Genomic DNA, 26,622 nt, shown 5'->3' with positions numbered 1-26,622 from the left:
TAGGAAAAAAGGAGGTGTGAAGACAATAAGCTGGAGGATAAAAAGTACTATTCGAGGAAGACTAAGAAAGATGATTCTAAGTTTTGCACCTCAGGGATAGATTATTTTAACAGAAGCTGTGAATTCAAGACTGAGTGATTTTTTTTTATTTTATTATTATTTTTTTTTAATTTGAAGAGGGACTTTGGAGGATGAGGAATTGAGTTTCAGTCATGCTCATCTATCAGTAGCAGTAGACCACAGACTTAGAGGCATTCAAATGAGGTATTGGCACATAGACAGAAGTCAGAGCTTTAAGTTATTTTTATTTTTCTCTGCAGCTTCCAAACTACAAAAACTTTAAAGGAACCATCCAAGAACTTGGTCAGAACCAATACGCAGTCAGTGGTGAAATTTTTGTGGTGGATAGAAACACAGTAGAGATTACAGAGCTTCCAGTTAGGACTTGGACACAGGTTAGTATAAGTATGTGAGCTGCCTGTGAAGAGGGATTGCATTAAATAGTTCTTTCTTGTAAGATATGCATGATTTCATCTTTGTTTGCCCTAAGTCTGTATAGTGTTTTAAAATTCCTGTATACATTTTTGACCTATTCTATTGAACTTGTGCTTTGAAAATTTAAATGTAGTTTAAAAGTTTTTTTTAACTTAGCTTAAGTTATTCAGCATTTAAATATTTTTTAAAATATATTTTTATGGATTTCAGAGAGGAAGGGAGAGGGAGAAAGAGATAGAAACATCAATGATGAGAGAGTCATTGATTGACTGCCTCCTGCATACCCCACACTGGGGATCAAGCCTGCAACTCAGGCATATGCCCTGACCCGGGAATTGAACTGCGACCTCCTGGTTCATAGGTCCAAACTCAACCGCTAGGAAAGCTAGGCTTAAGCTACCTTTTAAAGAGACCATTTGTCTCTCTTGAAATGAGTAGAAGAGTACGTAAGAAATAGTTGTGAACCCTTATAAATATAGCCAATAAATTCATGTCAGTATCAACTAGTATAAATCTAAAGGTATGCATGTCATCTCTTGTCAGTTCTAGTTGATGATATTGTCTTTATACCCTCAGCATTTTCCTTGCCCTGTGGAGTATTAGCAGATCAGAACCATTACCTTGCATATCTTCTTTCACTATTGATATTCCCATATACTATCTTCTATAGTGACTGGGCATTAGATGACAGTGATGGGGGTCCCCCCCTCCCCCCCTCTACCCCTGACAGGGACTGAGAACTTTTTAAAAATTGCATGTCTTGGGGTTTGAGAACATGAGTATGTCAAGAAATCATTACTTATTGTTAAATCTTTTATAGGTATACAAAGAACAGGTTTTAGAACCTATGCTAAATGGAACAGATAAAACACCAGCATTAATTTCTGATTATAAAGAATATCATACTGATACAACTGTGAAATTTGTGGTGAAAATGACTGAAGAGAAACTGGCACAAGCAGAAGCTGCTGGACTGCACAAAGTTTTTAAACTCCAAACTACTCTTACTTGTAATTCCATGGTAACTATTATGATGTACTATTAATTTAAATATTCTTGCATGCTATACATTGCATTTTTGTAATTGGTTTCATCATGTGAGTGGCTATAGTTAACTCTGAATACAGTTCCCTCCTCTCCCCCCATACATTTGCTGAACATTTATTTCTTTTTCTCTGTTATCTACTATTAATCCCAACTGTGCATTTGTGCATTTGGGCTTGAACATTCAGGATGCACATACTGACTAAAAGTTAGTTATGGGAATGATAGTTGCAGGCTTTTCCTCTGCCTTATGCTTGTCTCCATTAGCATTTTAATTATGAAGTTTTTATCTCCTCATAACTCCAATCTGCCCTATTAAACTTGTGTATTTGTGTTTTTATATAGTTGTAGAGAAAGATTGGAAGTTAATATGTATGATTACCCTTGTTCCATCCCCAACCATTCCAATTAGCTTTTAGATTTAAAGAAGAGTAAAAGAAAAAATCCAGCAATTGTACAGAGTTTGAGAAAGAGTACCATAAAAAATGTCAAGAAAAGCTGACAGAAGAAAGAAGAAAAAGGATAGAGAAGAAATAAAATTTCAAAAAAAAAAATTGAGGAAGTTTGGGTAAATTATATCACAATTATAAAAACAAAGAGAGAGGCAAATGCACATCCATTGAGTATATAGGAGAGAGAAGTTTAGATTTAAACATTTTAAATTTAGACATAGAATTTGTTTATTTTTAGTTGGAAAAAAATTAACAAATTTAAACTTAGAGATAGAATATGTTTACTTTTAATTGGAAAAATGTTTTTCTTAGGTGGTTTTATAGACACATTAAGTAAGATCCTTTTTAAAGAACCTGTATTTATCTTTCAAAATTATTTCTATTTAAAATATTTTCACAGTTTTGAGAATTGAGTTCACCCGTTTCTTAGAGTCACTAAAGGAATATTTACAGAAATGTACTTAATAGTTTTGGCTTTTAGGGGTGGTGTGTGTGTAAATAAGTGTTTTATGATTTTAAATACTGTAGATGTCATATAAGTTAAAAATACCAGTACAGATTTATGTAATCTTCAAAAACTTTGTGCTTTGCTTATTAGGTACTCTTTGATCATATGGGATGTCTGAAGAAATATGAAACTGTGCAAGACATTTTGAAAGAATTCTTTGATTTACGATTAAGTTATTATGGCTTACGTAAGGAGTGGCTTGTAGGGATGTTGGGAGCAGAATCTACAAAGCTTAACAATCAAGCTCGTTTCATTTTAGAGAAGATACAAGGGAAAATTACTATAGGTAAGACACAACTTTTAAAAATTTGAACATTAGTTAAAATGGAAAAATTCTTTGTTAAATAGAAGACATTTTTATCAGTAGAATATAAACAAATACAAATTGAATCTCTTTTCTTGATCCTAACTTTATTTTTCCCTCACATAGAGAATAGGTCAAAGAAAGATTTGATTCAAATGTTAGTCCAGAGAGGTTATGAATCTGACCCAGTGAAAGCCTGGAAAGAAGCACAAGAAAAGGTAATCATTTGCAGAACAAGACATTCAGAGAAGCTTTTAAAAGCAACTTCCAAAACAAACAAAAAACCCAACCCTTAAAATTTAAATTTAGTACTGCTTAAGGTGTTAAGTTGTCTGTTTGGAGACTGAAGTCTTCTGTTTATCCACAGAACAGATACAGTACAGGAATTTGCAGTGCACACCCACCACAAAGCACTTTGCCAGTGTGACTCAACCAGGGCCTGGAGAAATGACTCCAGGTGTGAGAAGGTAGCTCAGTCTCCTTGGCCTTTTTTCTGAGCCTGCCATTAAAGGGTGTCAGTTATGGTGGTGGTTTTTGTGAGCTGCATGCATATTATCTGGGAAATATACTGGTAGCACATAAATAAGTTTGCACTGGTCATTCTCTGGTCACAGCATCGCTATCCAGTCACCATTCACTTGATCTGGTTTCAATTTTTTCTGGGAAGGGTAGAGACAAAATGTACGATATTATAGTATTTATCGAGCACCATCTGTATTCTGTCCTGTGCTTAGATCTTTGGCTGGAAATTTAAATCCTGGAACTTGAGATTAAAAGTCTGATGTTTTAATTAAATTGTCCATTTCAGATCTTAAAGTACTAATATTAGTTCATTGAATGGAATATTGAACTTTGAGATTCCCCTCAAGAATTAGTTTCTTGCTGTCTTGCAGAATTAAAGGAATATTTTAGAAAGGCAATACAGCATTGTTGTTGAGAACACAAATGTACAAAAGGAAGAAAATTGGAAATGATTTATTTTTTATACTTGACTATTGTGTACATATGATACTGATGTTGGCGTCTTTACAACACAGTTATGATTATGTGACATAACTGGAACTGAAACTAAACTTCCCTATACTTATGAGTTCTCAACCATAATGCTTTTTAGATTTTTCATCAAACTGTCTTGAAATGCTGCTTTCATTTTCACTATTATAGCTTTTTTCAATTTTGAAAAGATAATAGAATGCTATATATTAGAATGAGAAAATTTTATGTTATATATTTTGCAAATCATCATATTAAGATAATAGGCTTATTCATAATTTGAGGAAAAAGGGATAGGTTAAGATGGGGAGCATTCATAATTAAGAAAACCCAACAAGCATTTTGCTTTCCTTTCAATGTGTTTTTACTGCATTCGTAACCCCCAAATTATAGTTTATATACTAATTTGTCCTTCTATGTCACTGTTAGTTTAAACTGTGTCATAAAAAAAAAATCAACTAGTGAGCTAATGAATTTAATGCTTAGTTTTTAAAGATATGTTAGAGTTTGAAAATGCCCTTCTATTGGCAATAGACTTCATAGATAAAACCTAGTACTAGGTTTTAATAATTCATTGCCACCATCAGAATTTGCTCAGCATCTTGGTCATGGGTTCATTTTGTGGGTTCCATTTGTGGGTTCATGTAACAAAAGGACAGGCTTGTAAAAGTGCTGTGTAGAATTTGGATGAGAGAGAATTATAAAACAGATAATTAGAAGATTATAGTAATTTTTTTTCAAAATCATAGTACAATTTGGTCATTGAAACTTGAAAAGTTTATTTATATTTTAATTTCTGAAAGTATCCTTAGTCACATTCATGTTAACAATGATAGATAAACATATTTTAGAGTGCTTGTTAAATAATACTCCAGTGTCATCAAAACCTAGAGCAAATATACTATGTAAAGTATGGGTCTAAACAGGATTTTATGACACCCTGGTAGTATTTTTTAGTAGTGTAACCTAAATATTCCATAGCAGCACACTGTTTCATGATGAATTTTTTTAAAACTTATCACAAGTTATCTAGGTACCCATTAATGATCTATCAGCTGAACAACAGTATTCCTTATTTGGCTGCTATTGTTTAATTTTATGTTTTGTTTATTTAATGCGGCATCTTGCTTTGCAATTTTTTTTTTACTTTTATTCTTTTGTTTTTAAAGTATATTTACTTAAACTTGACTTTGTTTATATGTATTATTTTACTGAACATTTTAAATTAAATTGTAAAACTTTTTTCTCTATTGGTTACCCAAAAGTGAACTTTTTGTTTAATGGAGTGTCGTGGTTAATTCAGCCATTTTTATTTTTTTACTTTTAAAATATATCTTGTTGATTTTTTACATAGAGGAAGGGAGAGGGATAGAGAGTTAGAAACATCGATGAGAGAGACATCCATTAGCTGCCTCCTGCACACCCCGCACTGGGGATGCGCCCCCAACTCAGGCACATGCTTTTGACCAGAATCGACCTGGGACCCTTCAGTCCGCAGGCCAACGCCCATCCACTGAGCCAAACCAGTTAAGGCAACTCATTCATTTTTAATTATCTGAGTGCCTTAAACAATTTAGATACAGTTTTATGTAATGGCTGTTATTACTTAAAAAGATTTAAAGATAATGTCATCCACAATTTCTATTAAATTCATTGGATTTTGAAATTTGGTATTAACATGAGGATTTTTTTTATTGCAATCCTTTCTTGTGAAGAAGACCTTATGAGTCAAACTTTAGGATAGCCCTCATAATTCAGACTCTCACTCAACAGCTCTTAAATTCTTAAGTGAATTTTCTTAGGCCTTCCATGACTAGTCTTGCTTTAGAAAATTTTTATAAAGAATTCATCCTTAGAGGGTTGACTGTACCTTAGCATATTTAGTATAATTGTAAAACATTTTTCACAAGTGATATTTATTTTGGGTTTCAAATTGTTCATTCATTCTCTGATATAAAAATCTGATAAGATGCAGTGATAAAACTTTAGTTCCACTCTATTAATTTTGTGTCTTTTCATGTTGTGAATTATAGTGCATGGGCAATACAGTTAATTTTTTTATCATATTCCTGGATGAATAGGGACTGAATATACCACTTCTTTTGAAGATTTTACTATATATTTTTAGAACATTCAAGATTTTTATAGGGAATATATTTTTGGTAATTGTGCAGATAATCTAAAATAACTCCACTAACTGAAGATGTAGCACTAAGAATATAGCATTAATGGAATTTTTAAATCCATATTCAATAAAATTCAACAATGATTTGATGCTATACAGGACTTTAATACAAAGTTTATTATTTTTTACAGGCAACAGAAGAGGAAGAAACACAAAACCAGCATGATGATAGTTCCTCTGATTCAGGAACTCCTTCAGGCCCTGATTTTAATTATATTTTAAATATGTCTCTGTGGTGTCTTACTAAAGAAAAAGTTGAAGAACTGATTAAACAGAGAGATTCAAAAGTATGAACTTTTGTGGGTTAAATAATTTGAAACTATTTCAGTGTTATCCATCTTTGTTTTTCTTTTTTAAAAAAGATATATTTTGGTTTACCGTTTATACATTTTTTTCTATTATCAGATGTTTAAAATCATACTACTTCTTTTTATCATAGGGGCGAGAGGTCAATGATCTTAAAAGAAAATCTCCTTCAGATCTTTGGAAAGAAGATTTAGCAGCATTTGTTGAAGAACTGGATGTAGGTTAAGTCTCTATAATAATAAAAGTAATATTCTAATTAGACCGGATGTCCTAGATGTCCTTCCTTCCTAAAAAAGCCATGGTGATGGGCAGGAGCCGAGGCAGCAGCGGTAGTGGGTGGGGGTCAGGGCCAAGGCCCTTGCACAAATTTTGTGCATCGGGCCTCTAGTTAAGATATATTTAGGAAAGTAATATTCATGGAACCAGAATGAAAATTCTTTTTAATTATTTCAATTTCCTTTAACTCTGTGAGGTTAATGTGTGAATAAGCTGGATTAGAATTAGGCTTCTATGAAGTTACAAAGAAAAGTTATGTCTGGTATGAATGAATATATAAAGCTGAAATTTAGAATACATTAAATCCTAATACTTTCTATCAGTTAAAAATTTTATAAACTGACTTCAAATTAGCTTGATTCAGTTTAATGTTTTTCCTCCAAAGAGCAGTTATCATGTATATTTGATAGGATATAGATACTTTGATTTTCAGAAAAATAGAATGATGGTCTCTTTGAGCTTATTAACAGAAAAAAAATTAATAGTTTTTGTTGTAACTCATTTTTCTCTAGGTAGAATTCTAATTTAAAAAATAAAAATGTAGATAAAGATATAAAATTGGTCAAATGATTTTTAAGCAATTAACTCAATATTTTAGTATCAAAATTATGTAGCAATATGATCATCTGATTTTGAGTAGCACAAGGTAATTACTATTATTATTCATGTGAGATATATATAGGCCTTCCATGACTAGTCTTGCTTTAGATATATATATATATATATATATATATCTATACACACACACACACACACACACAAACACACACACACATATATATATACATGTATACACATACATATATATATTTATTTTTTTAGCTGTTTCATTCATTTATTGTCCATATACTCTAGTTTTATTTTCATGGCCTAAATCAAAATCAGAACTGTTAAGGATGAGTGTGGTATGTTTGTTGCCTACTAAAATTTCTGGAATATTTTAGTTGTTCATGGGTTCTCTTAATAATCTTTCAAATGCCACAAGTATGTCTTAATTTATGCTTTTCTATTGTTAATGAATTAAGCTTTTAAAAATTTGAGAGCCTTTATATCTACTGACATATATTTAAAAATTAAATAGAAAACTCCATTAAATAAGAAATAAACATATATATACACACAAAGGGAAAGTATTATTCATAATTAATATTAATAAATTCTAATAATTGCTTTAAATTTGATCAATGACTGTTAGCATGAGACATAGAAAATTTTTTGTGGTTATGCCTATAAATGTCCTTATTATTGAAAAGGCAACACTCAAAACAATCCCAATGAATAATACTGCTCTTTCACTTTTAATCTGTCACCTTATTTTATTATTTGATAGTTAGCAAAGTAGGTCCAAACAATGAATTTATTTTTGATATGGTTTTGTTACATTGAAAATATTTAGACTTCTTTTCATGTTGATCAGTGTCATTTAAGATCTAATGATAAAACTAATTGAATCTCTATTCTATGTTGGCACTGTAATCCTCAGAATGACTCCCACCACCAAAACAAATGAGAGAGGTTATTTATTATTAACCTGTTATATAGATGAAGATCCTGAAGCTTTGAGAGGTTAAGTAACTGGCTTAGAGAGGGATTATATCATTATGCTTAAGAGCAATTACTTATCCTCTCAGTGTCCCAGTTTCCTTATCCATAAAATGGGGTCCACATGATTTTTAAGGTCTAGCACATAGTAGATGTTTTATGAGTTATTTACCAAGGATTTATAGATAATATGTGGAAGAGCTAAGATTGAAATTGAGATCTGTCTGATTTCTGTTAAGCTATCATGTTACAAGGATTTCTTAACTCTTCAAAAGATTAAGATGGTCTTTTTAATTTTCATACTTTCTGACTTTGTTTATGAACAGGCTTTTTTGTTGTTGTTATGGCTAAAGCAATAGTAAATAATAACTTCATATTTAATATAACTGCCTTTTTGAATGATTTGCTAGAATTCTGATGATACCACATCATCAGAAGTCTTGATTTCATAATACAACATAGGGTCCTAGAATTGGAGGAGACCCATTTATTTACTACCCTCTTGTACTACAAAAAGAAGCTAGATAGTCTTGGGACTACAACCCAGGTCTTCTACTTAGAATTATTATTTTTCCCATTACTTTATCTTAGATCACTTGAAAGGAAAGCTTTATTTCTACTGAGTGAATAAAAAGTTTTAATTTTTTATGCACTAGGTATTATCTTTCCTAATGTTATGTATGCACCTGTTCTCACTCTGCCTCCTTTTTTTTTTCTTTTTTCTTTTTTCCCCCCCTTCCCCCCTCCCTCACTCTGCCTCCTTTATAATTCTATTTCAGAAAGTGGAAGCGCAAGAACGAGAAGATTTAATGGCTGGAATGGCCGGAAAAGCAATAAAAGGTAAAGTTGGCAAACCTAAGGTGAAGAAACTTCAACTGGAAGAGACAATGCCCTCACCTTATGGCAGGAGGATAGTTCCCGAAATTACTGCTATGAAGGCAGATGCTAGCAAAAAGTTACTGAAGAAGAAAAAGGTATGACATATCTCTTATTTTAGCTCATTGGTAGAATCCACCTTCATAATGATGTATATATGTATTTTAATTCGCTATTTGCTTAAATAATGCTTTTCTTGTTTCTAATATATTCACTTGTGATGGGAAATGATTTGTTCTATGAGAGCAGTTGACCCAAAAAAGGAAAACATTAGTCAAGGAATCACACATGTAAAGAGGTACCTACTTGATTTCATTTTTTAAAAGTGAGAAATAGAAATAATCTACTCAGCAGCATTCTAAATGAAAATCATGGAATAACAAAAAATACATATTAAATTTAAAACAAACTTTATTACTATATCATGACCAATTAAGGAAGTTTTACAGTGGAAAAGGATTTGTTTGGCTATTAAAATAAGCTGTCATGTTTTACTATTTATTTGTTTTTACTATTAGTTAAAAAATCATCAAGTACATCTTATATCATTGGCACTGATTGGTACTATTGAGGATTTAAAAGTAGGAGACTTACACCCTCCAACATATGGGCAAGAATTAACTAGAAGAAGGAAACATTGAGAATATTGCTCAGAGTGGAGGAAAAAGGAGGGCATGATGTTCTGAAAGAGGAAGGCTAATTTTTCTGGCCATATTGATTTTAGAACTCAGGTGATAGATGATAGATAGATAGATAGATGTGCCTGACAGTGTCATTAGAGCTTGTAAAATGAGCCTAAGCTGGACTAAGAGATTGGTGTGTTTTCTGTACAGAGCTAAGATTCGAAGTTTAGAAGCACTGTGATATCAGAGAGATCACTAGCTTCTCTTGTTCTAATAAACTGTGGTCTCTACTGCTTCCCTCTTAACCTGGCTCCCCATCACACACAGGTTAATGTAAACATGCACTTTTTTCTCCTTAGGGAAATGTCTCCTCTCCTCTTTAGTTGGTGTTTGTCAGGTTTAGTTCTCAGCACAGTTCTCTTCACCTTACATACCGTATTTTTCGGACCATAAGACGCACTTTTTTCCCCCCAGAAGTGGGGGGGGGGGAAGTCCCTGCGTCTTATGGTCCAAATATAGCCTACACATATACTTTAAAAAAAAGTTTTTTAACTTGCCCAGCTCTGTGTGGTCTGTGTGTGCTTGCCCGGCTCTGTGTGCTTGCTGCAGCCACTGTCCATTCCTCCGTGCCCAGAGTGTCTGCCCCGCTCTGTAAACCCCGAGTGGTAGAGGAGTTCCTATGTATGGTAGTCAGCCTCCATGCCCTCGCTGCAGCCATATCTCCATGTCAGCCCAGGTGCGGTGTACGGTAACTGCGTAATCCAAACCGTAATCATCGCCTGTACCCCTTGCTGGCCCGTACTCCGTGCCCGGAAGAATGCCGCGTCTATTCCCCCAATCATTCCTCTCCGCCCTCTGTTGCCGTGCTTGACTACTGGGTAGGCGTACTGTAGATCTCAGCAGAACCTTTACCATAAATCTTCAACTTTATTCTAATTTATTACTGAAGTCTCTCGTTATTGTGTTTTACAGTACATTTTGTCTTTTGCTGACTGTATTTGTTAATAATGGTTCTAAATGGTTCTAAATGCTGCTGTTTACTTTACAGGGTTGATTACATGTGTTTGACTGTGATGTTGGGTTTTAATGCACATAAAATATTTTAGGACACTATTTGTTTCAGAATCTTTTTTTCTTCATTTCCCTTCTCTAAAAACTGGTGCGTCTTATGGTCCGGTGCGTCTTATGGTCCGAAAAATACGGTAGTTCTCTTGAGTAACATAATCTATGCCCAGAGCTTTTGCCACTCATACAGTGCCTCTTAAATCTATGTCCCTAAGCTTCTTAGGATTGCCAAGCTACTATAGCTATTTGAATGCCCAAAGCCTCTCAAATTCAGCATTTCTGAAACTGGACTTATGGTACCCTGATTTCAAAACCTCCTTTTCCACCTCTGTACTTCCTCTCAGTTACTGGCACTATCAGCCATCACTAACATAAGCCAAAAACTTGGGAATTTTCACATATAATCTGTAACTAAATCATAATGACTTCTTATGAAGAAATTCTGAAATCTATCTCCTCATTCGGTTCCCATTAGCACTGTCTTAGGATTTGATGTTTTCTCTGATGAGATAATTTAAAGGGGGTCCCCTTCCCTAGTATTCCTGTCTGTAGTCATCTAATCAGGACTTTTTTTTCACTTCGTTCCTGTGGCAGGAGGATTTTGTAATTTCTTACTGCTAGAGCAATATTTCTGAAAGTAAGTCTGATTATTATACAAATGCTTAAAAGTTTTCAGTGACTCCCACTGAATACACAGACTCCTGTACACAGTGATTTAGCCCCTGCATGCCTCCCTGTGTTTCTGTGACTAACTTTCCTCTTACCTTGCCTTGAATCCTAGCAGACTATTAGTAATTTTCTAAATAATGTGGTGATTCATGCCTCTGTATCTTTTGCCAGGACGCTCTTCCTTCCTTCCTTCTCACCTGGCAAACATGATTACTTCACAACCCAATCAGAAAGGCCCTCACGGAGTCTTCCCTCACCTTGCCCTAGGCAAAGTTGCTCTCTCCTCCCCATGGGTCACTGTTATATCTCCTTGTATATTTATTTGTATTGTAATGACTGTGTCCTCTGTCTCTCAATAACCTTAGAGTCAGAGGACCTTGTCTTATAATGCCTAGCAGTGCATGATTTATGTTGCTTATTTTCTCTCTGAAGATTTTTTTCTAGTACATAAGGGACCAGAACTATAGCAACTTACTTTGCAGGTAACTTTTGGTGTATTTAGCTATTGGTTTTAATGTCCCATTGATAATCAAAAGCGGTCCTTTTTTTTTATGATTGTTTTTAAGTAGATGTCATATTATGGTGTGTACCAGAAGATTAGAGTGGTAAGCAGTACCATAAAGTAAAATATGGTCTGATCAAAGTTATCTGTTAAGACCTCAATGAATTACATTTTATTTTTTTTTACTCACCTAATATGAAGAAGCAATATATTGGCTGGAAATGAATCTCTAAAGTACAAAAATCATGGTTTGATTTTTTTTTTTTTTTTTGAATGTGTAGGGTGACCTTGATACCACAGCAGTAAAAGTGGAATGTGATGAAGAATTCAGTGGAACACCAGTAGAAGGCACAGGAGAAGAAGCACTGATCCAGGCAGTGCCTATAAATAAAGGTCCCAAACCCAAAAGGGAGAAAAAGGAGCCTGGTGAGGATTTTTAAAGAATTTCCTTGTGTGAAAAAAATCTGTATATATAAAGTATTACTAGATTCTTTTGGTTGTGCTTTTTCCCCCCAATAGTTTAAGTAATATCTCCAATGTTCATCAACATTTGTTATTTTATAATGAACTTTTCATTGTAACAGTTTTATTTTTGCTAATGACATTTATATAAGTGTTGATACATGTATCATTGTTGTTCTTTTGGTTTTAGGTACCAGGGTGAGAAAAAGAAAAGCATCTACATCACCTGGCAAACCTAGTGCAAAGAAAGTGAAGAAACGGAATCCTTGGTCAGATGATGAATCCAAGTCGGAAAGTGACTTGGAAGAAACAGAACCTGTGGTTATTCCAAGAGATTCTTTGCTTAGGAGAGCAGCTGGTATTGTGATACATTTTATATTCATTTTACTGTATATTATAGTTTGACCAAGTTAGTGTTACTCATATAAGTTGGTATTGTTAGTGTTACTAATATAACTAAAGAGCTAAACGATTAGTTTTTCAGAAGTTATAGTTCTTCAGAAGTTATAGTTCAAGAAAACAGAAGTTTCCTTACAGAATGACCTTTTCTAGCAAAGTTGGACATAAAACAAATTTCCCTAAAATGAATCATGTTTTTTTTTTATTGTTTCTATTAAATTTATTGGGGTGACATTGGTTAGTAAGATCATATAGATTTCAAGTATACATTTCTATGATACATGATCTGTATATTATTGTACATTGTGTGCCCACCATCCAAAGTCAAATTGTTTTCTTGCTGATGTTTATATTTTATCAATAGTTTGAGGATTCTGGTTAAAGAAAAAAAGTATTTTGGTAGTATCCCAGGAGTGTTGGATCAATAGTAGTACTTCATAGTTTTGTTTTTAATTATCTGTTCCTTGTATCTATAAATGAGTCTGACTCCAGTCACTTGGCATAATTTAGATAATTGCAGTCATAGTTAGGCTGCAGGTTTCCATTTTTTTATTATATATATTGCCGTTAGGCATATGATTTGATCATATCTAAATATTCATTAACTTGAAGTTTTAAAATAATTTAAAACTGATACATGTCCTCTTTTATAGATTCTTCTCAAAATTTAAGTTCTACCTAAAATATATAAAATAATAAATAGAGCATTATGGTTGTTTTACCTTTGGGAGATACTTTTTAAATTATAACTCAGGCCTTCAGTTTTGGTTTTCTAATCGCAAAGTGATTGAATTTCTTTTCCTAATGTGTATAAGTAGTACAATATAAGTGGATTTTTACAATGTGCAACTTAAGGTCCGTGAAAGTTAGTTTATTCAAATTATGATTTTTCCATATATCTGGAATAAAGTGTAAACTTCTACAGTATCCAAATGATTTAAAAATTTTATTTCATAGCATATGTTAGAAATTATAATAAAACTTATTTGTAGTATACCAATGTGCCTTTTCCCATAGCAGATACCTTTTTTAATACATTGTATTATCTTGCTAATATATTGAGATCTTACCTCTTTCTTATTCATCTGAAAAATCATCTCTTATTTTGTAATAAAACTACCATGAATAGAAGATAGAGTTTTGTGAAAAAGGTTAAGAGAAAGATTTGTACTTTTTAAAGACCTGTAAACATTGCTTTGTAATTAATTGCAGAAATGGGAAATCTTATATTCACTTTTACATTGACTATAATAACTACTTTCTTGTTTTTAAGTAATATCAGTATTATTCTAAAAATCTCATCAGTTTATGCTCTTCTAATATATGCAGCATTATTACTCCTGAGAATTACAAGATAGATATTAACACTATCAAAACAACTGAGGCAAAATTATTGGCGTTTATTCTCTAAATGCTTATCTCTTTTTTTTCTCTTGAGTGTATTTAGAGATAATTGGAATATTTTTAAAGTGCGTTACTCATAATATTTTATGTGGATAAAGTTGGATTTGATTATAACATTAACTTTCACTTTTCTCCTAGCTGAGAGGCCTAAGTACACATTTGATTTCTCAGAAGAGGAGGAGGATGATGCTGATGATGACGATGACAATAATGACTTAGAAGAATTAAAAGTTAAAGCATCTCCCATAACAAATGATGAGGAAGATGAATTTGTTCCTTCAGATGGCCTAGATAAAGATGAATATACATTTTCACCGGCCAAATCAAAAGCTACTCCCGAGTAAGTAATGAAGCAACTGCTACTCAGTTGTATGGGACAGCTTGATTAGGCATCCATCAAAGATCTTACAGTAAGCTTGGGCTAAGAAAATGTTATTCTAGGGAAGGCGTTCTTCATGAAGCAGTAAATTTGGTTAACATTGCAGCTGTTGATGTAACTTGCTACAGTTTTAGAACATAGGTTGGCAAAATTTGTTCCATAAAGGGCTCATTAATAAATCTTACAGGCTTTGCAGACCATATGATCTGTGCCTCTACTATTCAGTCTTGCTGTTGTAGGAAGAAAACAGCCATAAACAATATGTAAAAGAACAAGTGTGCTGTGTTCCAGTAAAACTTTATTTACAAAAATTGGCAACAGGCCTGTGGGACATAGTAATTAATAAATCTTTAGAGATGGGAAGTTTAGTTTTCTTTCCTAATTTTGGCCTTGATTTTTCTTGCTTCTGATGGGTCTGAACACTAACATGACTAGCCTGTAGGATGTGAAGTGTATGAGTTATTTAAGATTTTTTAAGGAAGTATTTTACCATGTGCATTCTAGGATAAAAAATAGGATTATTGCCTACCTACTCTTGTGAATTTTAGAAACAAATGACAGAACAATCTTTTGTTCTATGATTATAATCTTGCAGTATATACTATATATAGTTTATCAAGGTTGAAACCAGATATTTAAATTATATTGTGGTGCTTAATTTTTCTAACAGAAAATCTTCACATGACAAAAAACCTCAGGATTTTGGAAATCTCTTCTCATTTCCTTCATACTCTCAAAAGTCAGAAGATGGTATGTTCATTTAGTCTTTTCACTACAGTAGTTACTTATATTATTGCTGTGATTTAGTGGGGAAGAAAAAGAAACAGTAGATAACTCATTAGGTCATAATTTAATTTCAGGATGTTTATATGACTAGATATCTTAACATTTTTTTAAACATTTTTCTCAATGTAATAAGGTTTATTTACTTTTCCTGAGGCGATTCCCAACTCTCTGGTCAAAGTAGGCATTATGGAAGCACTAGGTAGATAGACAGATGCTAACCAGTGTGAGTGAAATCTTATTTTCATGGCAACATGAATGTATACATGATAGTTTTTTTAAAAAAGTTACAAGGGTAGCAATGTACAGATTTGTTTAACTAAACCCTAGAAGCAAATTTAATCAGTGTTTATTTTTTATGCCCCATATTTTTGTGTATGGAATTTTTAAGGTCAAAACAATCTGGTTAGACTGAACTGTCTTGAATTTTTTAATACACATAGATCTTGTATTTGCTCTAAACATATAGCTAGATTTGTACTTTTTTGTTGTTGTTAATCCTCACCGGAGGATATATTTTTGCATTGACTTTGAGAGAGAATAGAAAGGAGAGAGACACGCATCAATTGGTGGCCTCCGAAACATGCCCAGGTCTGGGATTGAACCTGTAAATCCAGGAACATGTCCTTGACCCGATTTGAACCCGCAATCCTTTGGCACATGGGCCAGTGTTCTAATCACTGAGCAACACTGGTCAGGGCTGGATAGATAAACTTACTACTCTTTTAGATTTGATCATTGTTACTTTAATTCTTGAAATGGTTAATAGCATTTAAAATAAATCATCAGTATTTTTTTTTTAATTGGTCAGTTAACTTTTAAATGATTAGCCTTTGGGACTATTAAAAAATTCATTATGCATTTCTCTACTATTTTAAAACAGTTAACATTTTTGAAATATGCTATATTTTTTATTTTCAGCTGTTTATATATTGTGGTTATAATATCACAGAATAGAAACTTGTAAGATCAGTTACCTAGTTAAAGAGAAATCATCAATAAAAAGAATCAAAGTTAATTACTAAATGGTCTTTACAGAATCTCTACTGAAAAAAGCTTTAATTTTTAGATTCAGCTAAATTTGACAGTAATGAAGAAGATTCTGCTTCTGTTTTTTCACCCTCATTTGGTCTGAAACAAATAGATAAAGTTCCAAGTAAAACAGCAGCTGCTAAAAAGGGTATGTATGCACTTATATTTGATCTTTGTAAGCATTGCATAACCATGTAGTTGATGTTAAAGGAAATTTAATATAAATTGAAACTAGTTGCACTTCACTAGGCTACAGTTGTCAAGTATAAATGTGTATAAGGAGAATCCCTCTTGTTTTCTAACCATATGAGGTAATTAGCACTGATTTTAAGACTGTAATTATAATAAAATAATCCCATGCATTGATATTAAAGATAGTATAGATAGTAAAGAAGTTTAAAATTTTATTTTGCTAGTAGCCTCTGTTATCTATGCAGGTCATGCCTTAACTCCTCAATGTGGAATGATTGGTCAGTTCGGTTGGGATCCTCTTTTTTTTTGAGTCATAGAATGTCTTTGTTTTCCATAGCCTTCAGATTGCCTATGAAACACTAAGTTGATTCATGAATCTGTTGCTAGTACTAAGGTACATACCTTTGTATTTTTAAAAAAGGTATTAGTGCTTTGTGTTTAAAAGATTGCTACTTCCACAGCAAGTAAACAAACTGTATGGACTGTCACTTCACGATCTTAAAAAATGCACAATAGACAACACTAATGGAGAAACACATGTATTAGATGTAACAGAACAACAACAAAAGTCCCTGCTTATTCTGAATGCACTAGTGAGAAATTGGGTGCCTTTCCCTTACTACTTCAGTGCACATGAGGCATGTCTATATTTCTTTGCTTCAGTACTTTCTATTGCTATGCTGGAATATTAACATTTCCCCATGCAGCCACCTCTGTGATTGAGGAAAGCTGGTCTGCAGTTTCTTACTGCTCTTGACCCTCTGGGATTTTTTTGTTTTGTTTTGTTTTGTTTTGTTTTGTTTTTTACATTGGCTGCAAGAGATTCTTCTTGAGATTAAGCTCCTAGATTGACGACAGGATTGAATTAATTTACCCATTACTGGCTGCCCTCTCTTCATTGTCTCATTTTTGTATTCCTTTTCCTTTACCTTTCAAATAAATACTTGTCTTTGTTTTGTGATCAGGTGGGGTCTACTTCTGAGGGACTCAAGTCCAGACAGGCTCTATAATTTCCCTTTCAGTTTTTTATCTTCATATTAGCATTTTATAACCACCCTGATAACTTGGGAGCCATGTCAGTTCTTGCAACATATCAACCTGTTTCCTTCATCAATCTATTCACCCTTATTTAATCTAAAGAGTTAAAGTTTAGCATTAACTACAAAGGTGTGGCGTATCACACTTGTCCTATTTGGTTGTTTTACCTGTAGTTGAACTAGCCTTGTCAGTTGAATGGGAGATTCAGGGACCCCAGCAAGCCCTCAACCTTCCTTCAGAAATATAATTTCCACAACAGACCATTTCAAGGAGAGCATGCTTCATGTCCCTTTTGGGGGGTGGGGGGGCGGAATACATACATTATTATAAAAGTTAAAGTTGTAGCTCCAGTGAGTTTACAGCAAAAGGCTGCTCACAGTACTCAGATGTCTGACAGTATTTGCCCAGTAGAGATGAAAGTGCCAATTTAATACTTGCAAGTCTGGAAGCTTCTGAAGAAAAGAGGTGGTCCCTAGAACATCCTGCTAATCCAAGCCTATATTTCTACTAGCAGCTGCAGTGGCTCTTGTGGTGTGTTTCAGCATGAGGCCTCAAAGGGGGAAAAGTCACAAAATCTGTGTCTGCCACTGTCATAAGAGTGTCAGCTCCTATTGTTCTAATGAGGGGCTTAGCATCTCAAATTAGAACTGGGAATATATTTCCCATAAAAACAGGTTTTGTTTTTTTAATAGAAATGTCTGTGGTTAATTTAATATATATTAAATAAATCACCAAAGTGACTAGTGGTAATTTTCACATTGCCTATAAATGAAGCTGAAAAAAAAAATTCATTTGGGGTTATTGTCTACTTTCCTAGAACTTTCACATTTCTTTCCATGTAAAAGTGCCAAGTCTAAATTCCAACTTAATGGGAGTGAATCGGTTTCTAGTCCTATAATATACTTTAAAAATTAGAACTTAATATATGGTTATACTTGGGTTATAATTAATATGTCAAATAGTTTTTTGTCTTGACTATACTGTATTTTTTTACTGCTTTTTAAAAGTCATTGTTTAATTCATTTTAATGGCCCTTATTTAAAACATCTCACTTGAATTATCAAAAGGCCAATTATGCATCATAATTAAATAAAAAGCATTTTAATCATCTATGAGAAATTGGAGAGAAACCATTTTATTACTTAAGGCAACTCAACTTTATATAAGCTGTAAGAAATTCCATTGTTTTAGGACTCACTTCAGCTTGATTTGTTGGTAAGTAAATATTGATCTAAGCAATGGAAATTTGCTTAATAGGAAAACCATCTTCAGATATAATGCCTAAGCCCAAGAGAACTCCCAAACAGAAGAAAGTAGAGACTATAAACTCTGATTCGGATTCAGAATTTGGCATTCCAAAGAAGACTACAACACCAAAAGGTGAGGATTATTTCCATGTAACCCTCAAACATGCCATGTGGAAAACATTTAGTCTCCTCTACTCATGGAAATTAGAAAAACTGGGTGAACATATTTTATTTTAAATTGCTTTACTCCTCAATAAGTGACTTATCTAAGAATCAGTGCTGAGTTAATCCAAAGAGAAGTGTAGCAATTTGTCTACCTAGGTATGGTTCAAAGACCCCCATGTAGTGGTCTCATTGGAAGTAGTTATTAAAATGGTAGGTGAGAGTGTAACAGCCACTGGAGTAGGCTGGAGTTAGGACTCCTAGAGCAGAGCTTTTTGCTGAGCTAGGAAGTGAAATAGCTGTGCTCAGGGAAGAGATGACTTTCTGTAAGGGTAGCTGTTCAACCTTTGATCCAGCTGACTGTTTATTTCTAAAAGTGGCAGTTATGATAAGGATACAGACCTACAGGGAAGCAAGAGAGAATAACAGGGTGGAAAAGAAACATTGTGATTGGGGAGGTCAATACTTAAGGTGTGCATGGTTTGAAACCTTTATAAATACACTAACGACCCGGTGCAGATTTGTGCACATTGAAAGGAAATTAGAAGGTTGCCGGTGTGACGTGCCAGACACACCTTGGAACCAACCTCCTGAGGTCCCTCCCTGGCTGACAGTGCCATGATTCAAAAGGAGTCAGCAGAGTAAGTGGGATCCTTCTAGCAGGTGTGGCCCCTCGGCCTGGCCTGAAGGGGATCGGGCCAAAACCGGCTCTCCAACATCCCCCTGAGTGCGAGAGGGCACTCTGCAAAGTTGTTGTACAAGGTGTGGAACACAAATGCAAGTGTGCAGGAAACCAGATTCGGGTCCCACAGTGCCTCCAGCAACATAATCCACCGCCAAAGTGGAATCACATTTTCTCCTCTCATTTTGCTGTGCATCACCTGAGAACCACCACTGCCAAGTAACGGCAGCTCCTGCATTGAACGTCTTCCCCCTGGTGGTCAGTGCGTGTCATAGCGATCAGTTGTTCCATATTTCAGATTTGCATATTAGCCTTTCATTATACAGGATGTGCCATTTCATTGATTAATTTGATCAAATATGATATCCCAAGTTTATCTAGGCTGTCTTTTCTTACTAGTAAATCTAATGCATCATAGCTGTTTAAGAAATTTTAAAAACTTAGAATTGTAGTTTAGTTCCATTTTCTTTTATTCACTGGAATCACTAGACTGGAGAACATTTAAACATTACCTTTTCCTCCTCCAATGATGAGAATAATAAATTAGGTAGATGAAAGAAAATAGGCTGCATGTGGTAGGTAATTATAGGTCTGAGAAGGGATAAAAATTTGATAGATTATTTCCTGGTAAATACCTAGGGTTTTACTCTTAAGATTGTGCTACTTAAAGTGGGATCTATAATTGGTTGTTACTAATGTACAGTAAGTAAAATTTAGAGTAAGGATTTATGTTATAAGGTTATGTTGTTGCTGGGGCACTGTAGGACCCAAATTTGGTTTAACAAATTAAATCCTTTAACATAAATTATACTGTATTACATTTTATTTTATTGATTTTTTTACAGAGAGGGAGAGAGAGGGATAGAGAGTTAGAAACACCGATGATAGAGAAACATAGATTAGCTGCCTCTTGCACACCCCCTACTGAAGATGTGCCCGAAACCAAGGTACATGCCCCTTGACCGGAATTGAACCCGGGACCTTTCAGTCCGCAGACTGAAGCTCTACCGCTGAGCCAAACCGGTTTCGGCCTGTATTACATTTTTAAAAAATATTGGTCTATGGCAAATTAGAAACTAAATTGTTTTTCATCACATACAATTTAAAAAGCACTTTTTAAAGAGATTTTCTTTTCAGGTGCAAATATTTTCTTTTATGTATTGAAACTTTTCTTGAGGACCTTCCAATTAGTTTAAATATATTTGTGAAATACTCTTTAGTCTTGTCGACTCCAGAACTGAAATGATGCTGACGAATTGTTTCTACATCATTCATGTTAAGAGATCAGAGGAGGCCAAAGAAGTAATGTTTTTATCCTTGTATATTGTACTTAACCTTGGGTGAAAAACCTTTTGTATAATTTTAAGGTAAAGGCCGCGGGGCAAGGAAAAGGAGAACGTCTGGCTCTGAAAATGAAGGCGATTATAACCCTGGCAGGAAAACAGCCAGGCCATCGAGCAAGGTAACTGGGAGCATCTGTGTAATGCTGGTTTTGTTTAAGATGATCTACAGTGGGCTTAATTTGACTATTAGTATAATGTCTTAGAATAACTTTAAACCTAGCATATTTATCCTTAGGGGACTTGTATATGGGTAAAGGATTATCCAAGTCTAGATATAATCAGGACTGTTTCTTGGGTCAAGTGTGGTATAAATTATATACTATCTGTCTAAAATATTACTGTTTTTAGACCAAATAAAGGCGATTTCTTTATTTGATCAGGGCTAATTTAATCTTTAACTTAAATTTTCCTCACCCTTCTTCAGAAGTACACTATCTCTATCAGGTAAATGAAAAGCATCAGATGTCCCCTTCTTTTTCTCTGTCCATTAAAATTTTAAAATATAAACATAGGTGATTTTATGTTGCTTTCATACTGACCTCTTCCATCCAGTTTTCTTCACCTCTGGTCCATCTCAGTGACTCTTCTTTGCCTTTTTATAAACATAGTGTGCAGTACATACTGTGCATAATTCTTGTTTTCCTCTCATGAATTCATAGGTACTTACAAATTAGACAATTTGAATTTTTACTAATCTGGTCATTGTGCATATTTGCTGAGTGATATATAAACTCTGAAAAAAATAAGTAATTGTGATAAGTAATACAAGATTACCAAGGTGGCAAATTATTATATTTAATCCTTTTCTTTCCTTCATGAAAATGATTAGTTAACTGGTCTTACCCTTAAGTTAACATTACAGTTCCAATCTTAAAAGCACCATTATTTATAATTCTCAAATTTAAGTGAGTGTGAGTTCTTTTTAACAGTTGTCTGTTTTTCTTCTTCTTAACTCTGGGGTTTTGTTCTATTGTTTTAGAAACCGAAGAAAACATCTTTTGATCAGGATTCAGATGTGGACATCTTCCCATCAGACTTCGCTTCTGAACCACCTTCTCTGCCACGGACTGGTCGAGCGAGGAAAGAAGTGAAATATTTTGCAGAGTCTGATGAAGAAGATGATGTTGATTTTGCAATGTTTAATTAAGTGCCCAAAGAGCACAGAAACATTTTTCAACAGATAACTTGTGTTGTCTTTTTGTCTTCTCTGTCTCAGACTTTTGTACATCTGGCTTATTTTAATGTGATGATGTAATTGATGGTTTTTTATTGTGGTAGGCCTTTTAACATTTTGTTCTTACACATACAATTTTATGCTCTTTTTTACTCATTGAAATGTCATGTATTGTCTGATTGGCTTGTAGTATTGTTATAGACTGCCGTGCATTAGCACAGATTTTAACTGTCATGATTGCAGACTACAGACCTGCTTTTTGAAATGAAATTTAAACATTAAAAATGGAACAGCTTTCTCTGTCTCTTTACTGAAAATGAAAGTGTAGTGAAAGCTCCCACACACCTTTAAAATAAATATATTTTATTCTTTGCCAGGAGACTCCATGGAAAAAGGTAAACAGTATATGAACATAGAAAGCATTGTTAAACAATCTCAATGTACAAACAGAGCCAGTGAAAATACATCACAGACTTGCTAAAATATAAAAACAAAACAAAACACCCACTAGTGCTTAAATGAAAACTAAGAAACTGACACTTGTATCTTTTAACCACTCTACCACAGCTTCCACTCTGTTTCATAGTGATTGAACAAGGTCAAAGGATGCTTACTCTGCCCATGCCACGGGAGTTAGTTTGAGCCCCTGGGCATCAAGAAGTCTGGAAAAACCCCCAGTATCAGGCATGAGCCAGGAAGGACACTAGTTACATGGAACAGGTGGTAGACCAGCCTGTTAATTATACCAAGACATTTCCCTAATGGCTTGTGAATAGGTAAACAAAAACGTATTAACACTGAAAAGTGTTTCTGCCTTGGAGGCTATCATTACTGTAAAAATGTATCTCTTTTTAAAAATCGTGTAGTTGTCATTAAACAAGTAATAAACCACTTTTAATTTAAAGTGACATTAACAATTGAACAATGACATCTGATTAACTGAACTGGCAGTTACACTGATACAGAATTCTCTTCTGCTAGGTACAGTGAATTGTATATTTTTACTGGGCAACATGAAATCAAGAGATGCACTTTGAAGCATCAGAAAGAGCAAGGACAAGCTTCCATACTAACTAAATTAGAATATCTTTAGCCTTGTCATACTGTACAATAATCCCATTTCCTTACCTTGATGTCTTGATTTTTCTGTGAAGGCAAGACAGTTACCTTTTGAACCTTTCTTAGCTGGACATGTACAGTAGTCTGTTCCATAACCTCGGTGTCTTGGCTATTTTGAGTATGCAAGACAAAAGGAAAGCACCAAACATACAGTATAGAAAGAACAGCCATATTTCTGTATGTACAAAGTCTTTAGAAACTTAACCAGGGCTTAATCATTTTGATGGGGTCTTTGCCATGCAAACTTGAGTGTTCAAAGAAGAAAATAGAAGCTTTAAACTGGTTTCTGGTTGCATGAAATGGCTGATGTTTAGAATTTAAAAAGTTCGTATTTCTAGGTAAGTTAGACAGGAGTATAGTATATATGGATACATACGAAAACATCTTGGTCCTTCTTGAATTTTAATATATTTTCAGTCCAAAAACTAAGCAGCAGTAAAAAGGTTTTTGTTTTTTTTTTTCCTTTCTTTTTCTTCTTGCATTTTAAATCCCGGGACTGAAGGTACTGGGGAATGTTTGAAGTAGCTGGGAAGTGTCTTATTGCACCAGTGGTGACTGACTGACACCGCTGTTTTCCACTGAGCTGGGTGAGATGCTGGGACTGTGCTCTGCTGTGTTCCCACTTGAACTTGGGGTCAAGGGTTCATGTCCTTCAGAATTCTCCAGCATTTCCTGAATGAGAGGTGGCATTGATCCAGGAATTTCCATTTTCAAGGTAATTACACGTTCTGCACCTTTTAAAAAGAGATAATAGGAGTCTGGTAGAGATAAGGAGTGAAGCTGAATAACTAGGGATCAACCTTCATCTACTTGAAGAAGGCTGAACAGGGTGCTACCACGGCCTCCCCGAACCTGTGCCGATTTCACATTAAAATGTGTTATCTGTAGATGTGTTGGCACGTTTAAATGTGATAATTCCATGCCTCAGTCCGTTTCAGGAAACAATATTGGTTTGTATGTGCTTAACATAATTTACAATGAGAAGTTCCTGATAACAGAAACAGTATATATTTTGAAAATGAGACAGTTGGAAGGACATCAGTAACCAAAAGATGAAAGAAGTGATTTGAGTGATAAAAGTGGGGTAAGCATCAATTTGAGGCAGCACTGCACTGTTAATGCAGCTATTATTTAAATTTAAATTAGTTAAATGCGACGAAGAGACCAGTGCACAGCTGCATTAGCCACATTTCAAATGCTTGAGAGCCACGTGGCTAGTGGCTACTCCATTGCACAATGCAGAGTACAGGATATTTCCACAATCACAGTAAATTCTATTAGCACTGGCTTAGCTAGATACAGAATACGACCATATTAAGTTCAACAGCCTCACTGTATAAAAATTAAAGACATAATTACAAGGTCAGGGGATGTTTGCATCTATCCTTAATCCCAGGCTGGGGATGAGCTCAAGGTGTCCTTAAAGAAACCTTAGAAGGAGATCATGGATTGAGACTTTATCAAGCAGGTTCACTGTGCTTCGAAGCACTTCCCCGAACGCGAGTTTGTCCTTGGTTCACCAAGGCCTTCAGGGATAGAGTATGCTAATGGAAAGGAGAATGACAACATTTGGTTCTAGGGATGGCTACTGAGCTTCCTCTACCTAGAAAAACCCTATGCTAATACTCAACTGTTACAGGGCTCTGGGCACAAGCTTCAGTACTAAATATAATTGCTCAAATTGCCGCATGAACTGAAAATCACTAGGCCAAGAGTACACCTCTCAGGAAGGCAGCAATGAGTAAATCCAGAGTAAACCTGCCCATTCACGAGAGCAATGGCTACACTGAGAAACTTCACCACCAACAACCACGATCGAAAGTTACTATTCATTTTTCTTGAGGTTTGGATGTTCAGGTAAAACGAGTCAAGTTTACATAAACCAGAACATGTGTAGAAAGCTGGAATGAAATATATAAAACCTAGAAAACTAAAAAGCTTGTCATAGCGTCCATTCTCTTTTTCTAAAATCCTCGCCCGAGGATATATTCTACTGACTAGAGAGAGAAGAAGGGATTGAGACAGAGAAACATCAGTCAGTTACCTCCCATACGTACCCCCACTGGGGATTAAACACACAACCTAGATATATGCCGTGATCGGAATCAAACCAGCAACCCTTCAGTACATCAGACGACGCTCCAACCAACTGAGCCACACCGGCCATGGCTAGTATATCCATTCTCTTGAAAACAGTTTTTCTTAGTCACCTGAATTGTAAAGCTCTCATCATCTAAGATTGAGGAATGTCAAATTTCAGATTTTTTTTTTTTGTGTAAGGGTGGGCACTATTTCATTCCTTTTGATTTCAATGAGAAGTACATGCTAAGATCAAACCAACAAGAAGGCAGCTATTGTCAGACATCCCGAATTAAAATACGAGGTTTAGGAAAGCAATACAACCTGCTCAGGACCGCAAGCTCCAGGCCACACGGACAGCGGACCTACCTTTAGCGCTGATGCTGCGGAGATCTGTGATTTTCATTAAGATCTTTGGGAACATGTGAGGCTTGTTGGGGCGTCTCTTTCTTATATAAATTTTGAGGGCTTCCAGCAATGGTTCTTGTAGCTTATCTACTTTTGTTGGTTCTTCAAGGTCCTGGCGGTCTAGACACCAGAAACAAAGTGTTGCACCATTAATAGCAGGACAGAAAAGGGTGTCACACTTTCCAGGTTAGAGGATTCTTCCTTATTCCGACTCCATTATGATTTTATTAATTTGATGGCTCAGTCACATGGGCGACCTCAAAGATATACACAACTGCTTTGGGCAGTGATACTTGAAAATGATTGTCCCCCTTGTTGGAGGGAGGCACCTTTTGGCGGCTGGTTGCTTTTGTCCCAGGGAGAGAACTACTTCTCCTGACCAGGAGGTGTCACTGCTGAACTGAATTAAAGCAAACCTTGAGCAGGATGGTTATGGAGGCAAGGTAAGCAGATCCCTAATTAAAGCCATTACTTTTTAGCCACTGTGACTCAGCCTCCTGCGAGCTGATAGGGGTCACTACAAAGCAGAAACCTTTATTTTATCCCAGTCCTCTAAGGGCTGGTAGGGGTCAATCCGATGACGTGTATTCTGGGCCACTAAGTTAGCACACAGCACATGCAAGTCCTGGGAACATCATCAAAATGTCCCTAGGCCAGTGGTCGGCAAACTGCGGCTCGCCAGCCACATGGGGCTCTTTGGCCCCTTGAGTTTTCAGCAAAGGCCAGCTTAGGAGTACCCTAATTAAGTTAATAACAATGTACCTACCTATATAGTTTAAGCTTAAAAAATTTGGCTCTCAAAAGAAATTCCAATCGTTGTACTGTTGATATTTGGCACTGTTGATTAATGAGTTTGCTGACCACTGCCCTAGGCAGTTC

At 34.9% G+C, this 26,622-nt stretch overlaps 2 protein-coding genes across 7 annotated transcripts in view; one reads left to right on the top strand and one right to left on the bottom strand.

Annotated features, from left to right (window-relative positions):
• The window catches only part of TOP2B (DNA topoisomerase II beta), a 56,531-nt gene extending 34,098 nt beyond the window's left edge, over nt 1-22,433 (top strand). For both annotated transcript variants that reach the window (XM_084902985.1, XM_084902984.1), the window contains exons 22-36: nt 321-455; nt 1,316-1,516; nt 2,590-2,785; nt 2,930-3,021; nt 6,113-6,268; nt 6,421-6,504; nt 8,885-9,079; nt 12,122-12,266; nt 12,493-12,660; nt 14,244-14,445; nt 15,155-15,234; nt 16,337-16,447; nt 18,787-18,909; nt 20,988-21,082; nt 21,943-22,433. In XM_084902985.1, coding sequence (XP_084759111.1) covers nt 321-455; nt 1,316-1,516; nt 2,590-2,785; nt 2,930-3,021; nt 6,113-6,268; nt 6,421-6,504; nt 8,885-9,079; nt 12,122-12,266; nt 12,493-12,660; nt 14,244-14,445; nt 15,155-15,234; nt 16,337-16,447; nt 18,787-18,909; nt 20,988-21,082; nt 21,943-22,110 — 2,151 coding nt within the window. In that variant the 3' untranslated portion in view covers nt 22,111-22,433. The remainder of the gene's footprint in view (nt 1-320; nt 456-1,315; nt 1,517-2,589; nt 2,786-2,929; nt 3,022-6,112; nt 6,269-6,420; nt 6,505-8,884; nt 9,080-12,121; nt 12,267-12,492; nt 12,661-14,243; nt 14,446-15,154; nt 15,235-16,336; nt 16,448-18,786; nt 18,910-20,987; nt 21,083-21,942) is intronic.
• Nucleotides 22,434-22,483: 50 nt separating this feature from the next.
• Nucleotides 22,484-26,622, bottom strand: part of RARB (retinoic acid receptor beta) — a 625,020-nt gene continuing 620,881 nt past the window's right edge. For all 5 annotated transcript variants that reach the window (XM_084902993.1, XM_084902995.1, XM_084902994.1 and 2 more), the window contains 2 exons: nt 25,705-25,863; nt 22,484-23,990 (listed from right to left, as the gene is read on the bottom strand). In XM_084902993.1, coding sequence (XP_084759119.1) covers nt 23,794-23,990; nt 25,705-25,863 — 356 coding nt within the window. In that variant the 3' untranslated portion in view covers nt 22,484-23,793. The remainder of the gene's footprint in view (nt 23,991-25,704; nt 25,864-26,622) is intronic.

This window comes from Pipistrellus hanaki, assembly GCF_964339955.1.
Source record: "Pipistrellus hanaki genome assembly, chromosome: 13".
Lineage (NCBI taxonomy): Eukaryota > Metazoa > Chordata > Mammalia > Chiroptera > Vespertilionidae > Pipistrellus > Pipistrellus hanaki.
The sequence above is the reverse complement of the archived record's forward strand: the minus strand, read 5'-3'. Positions and strand labels throughout refer to the sequence as shown.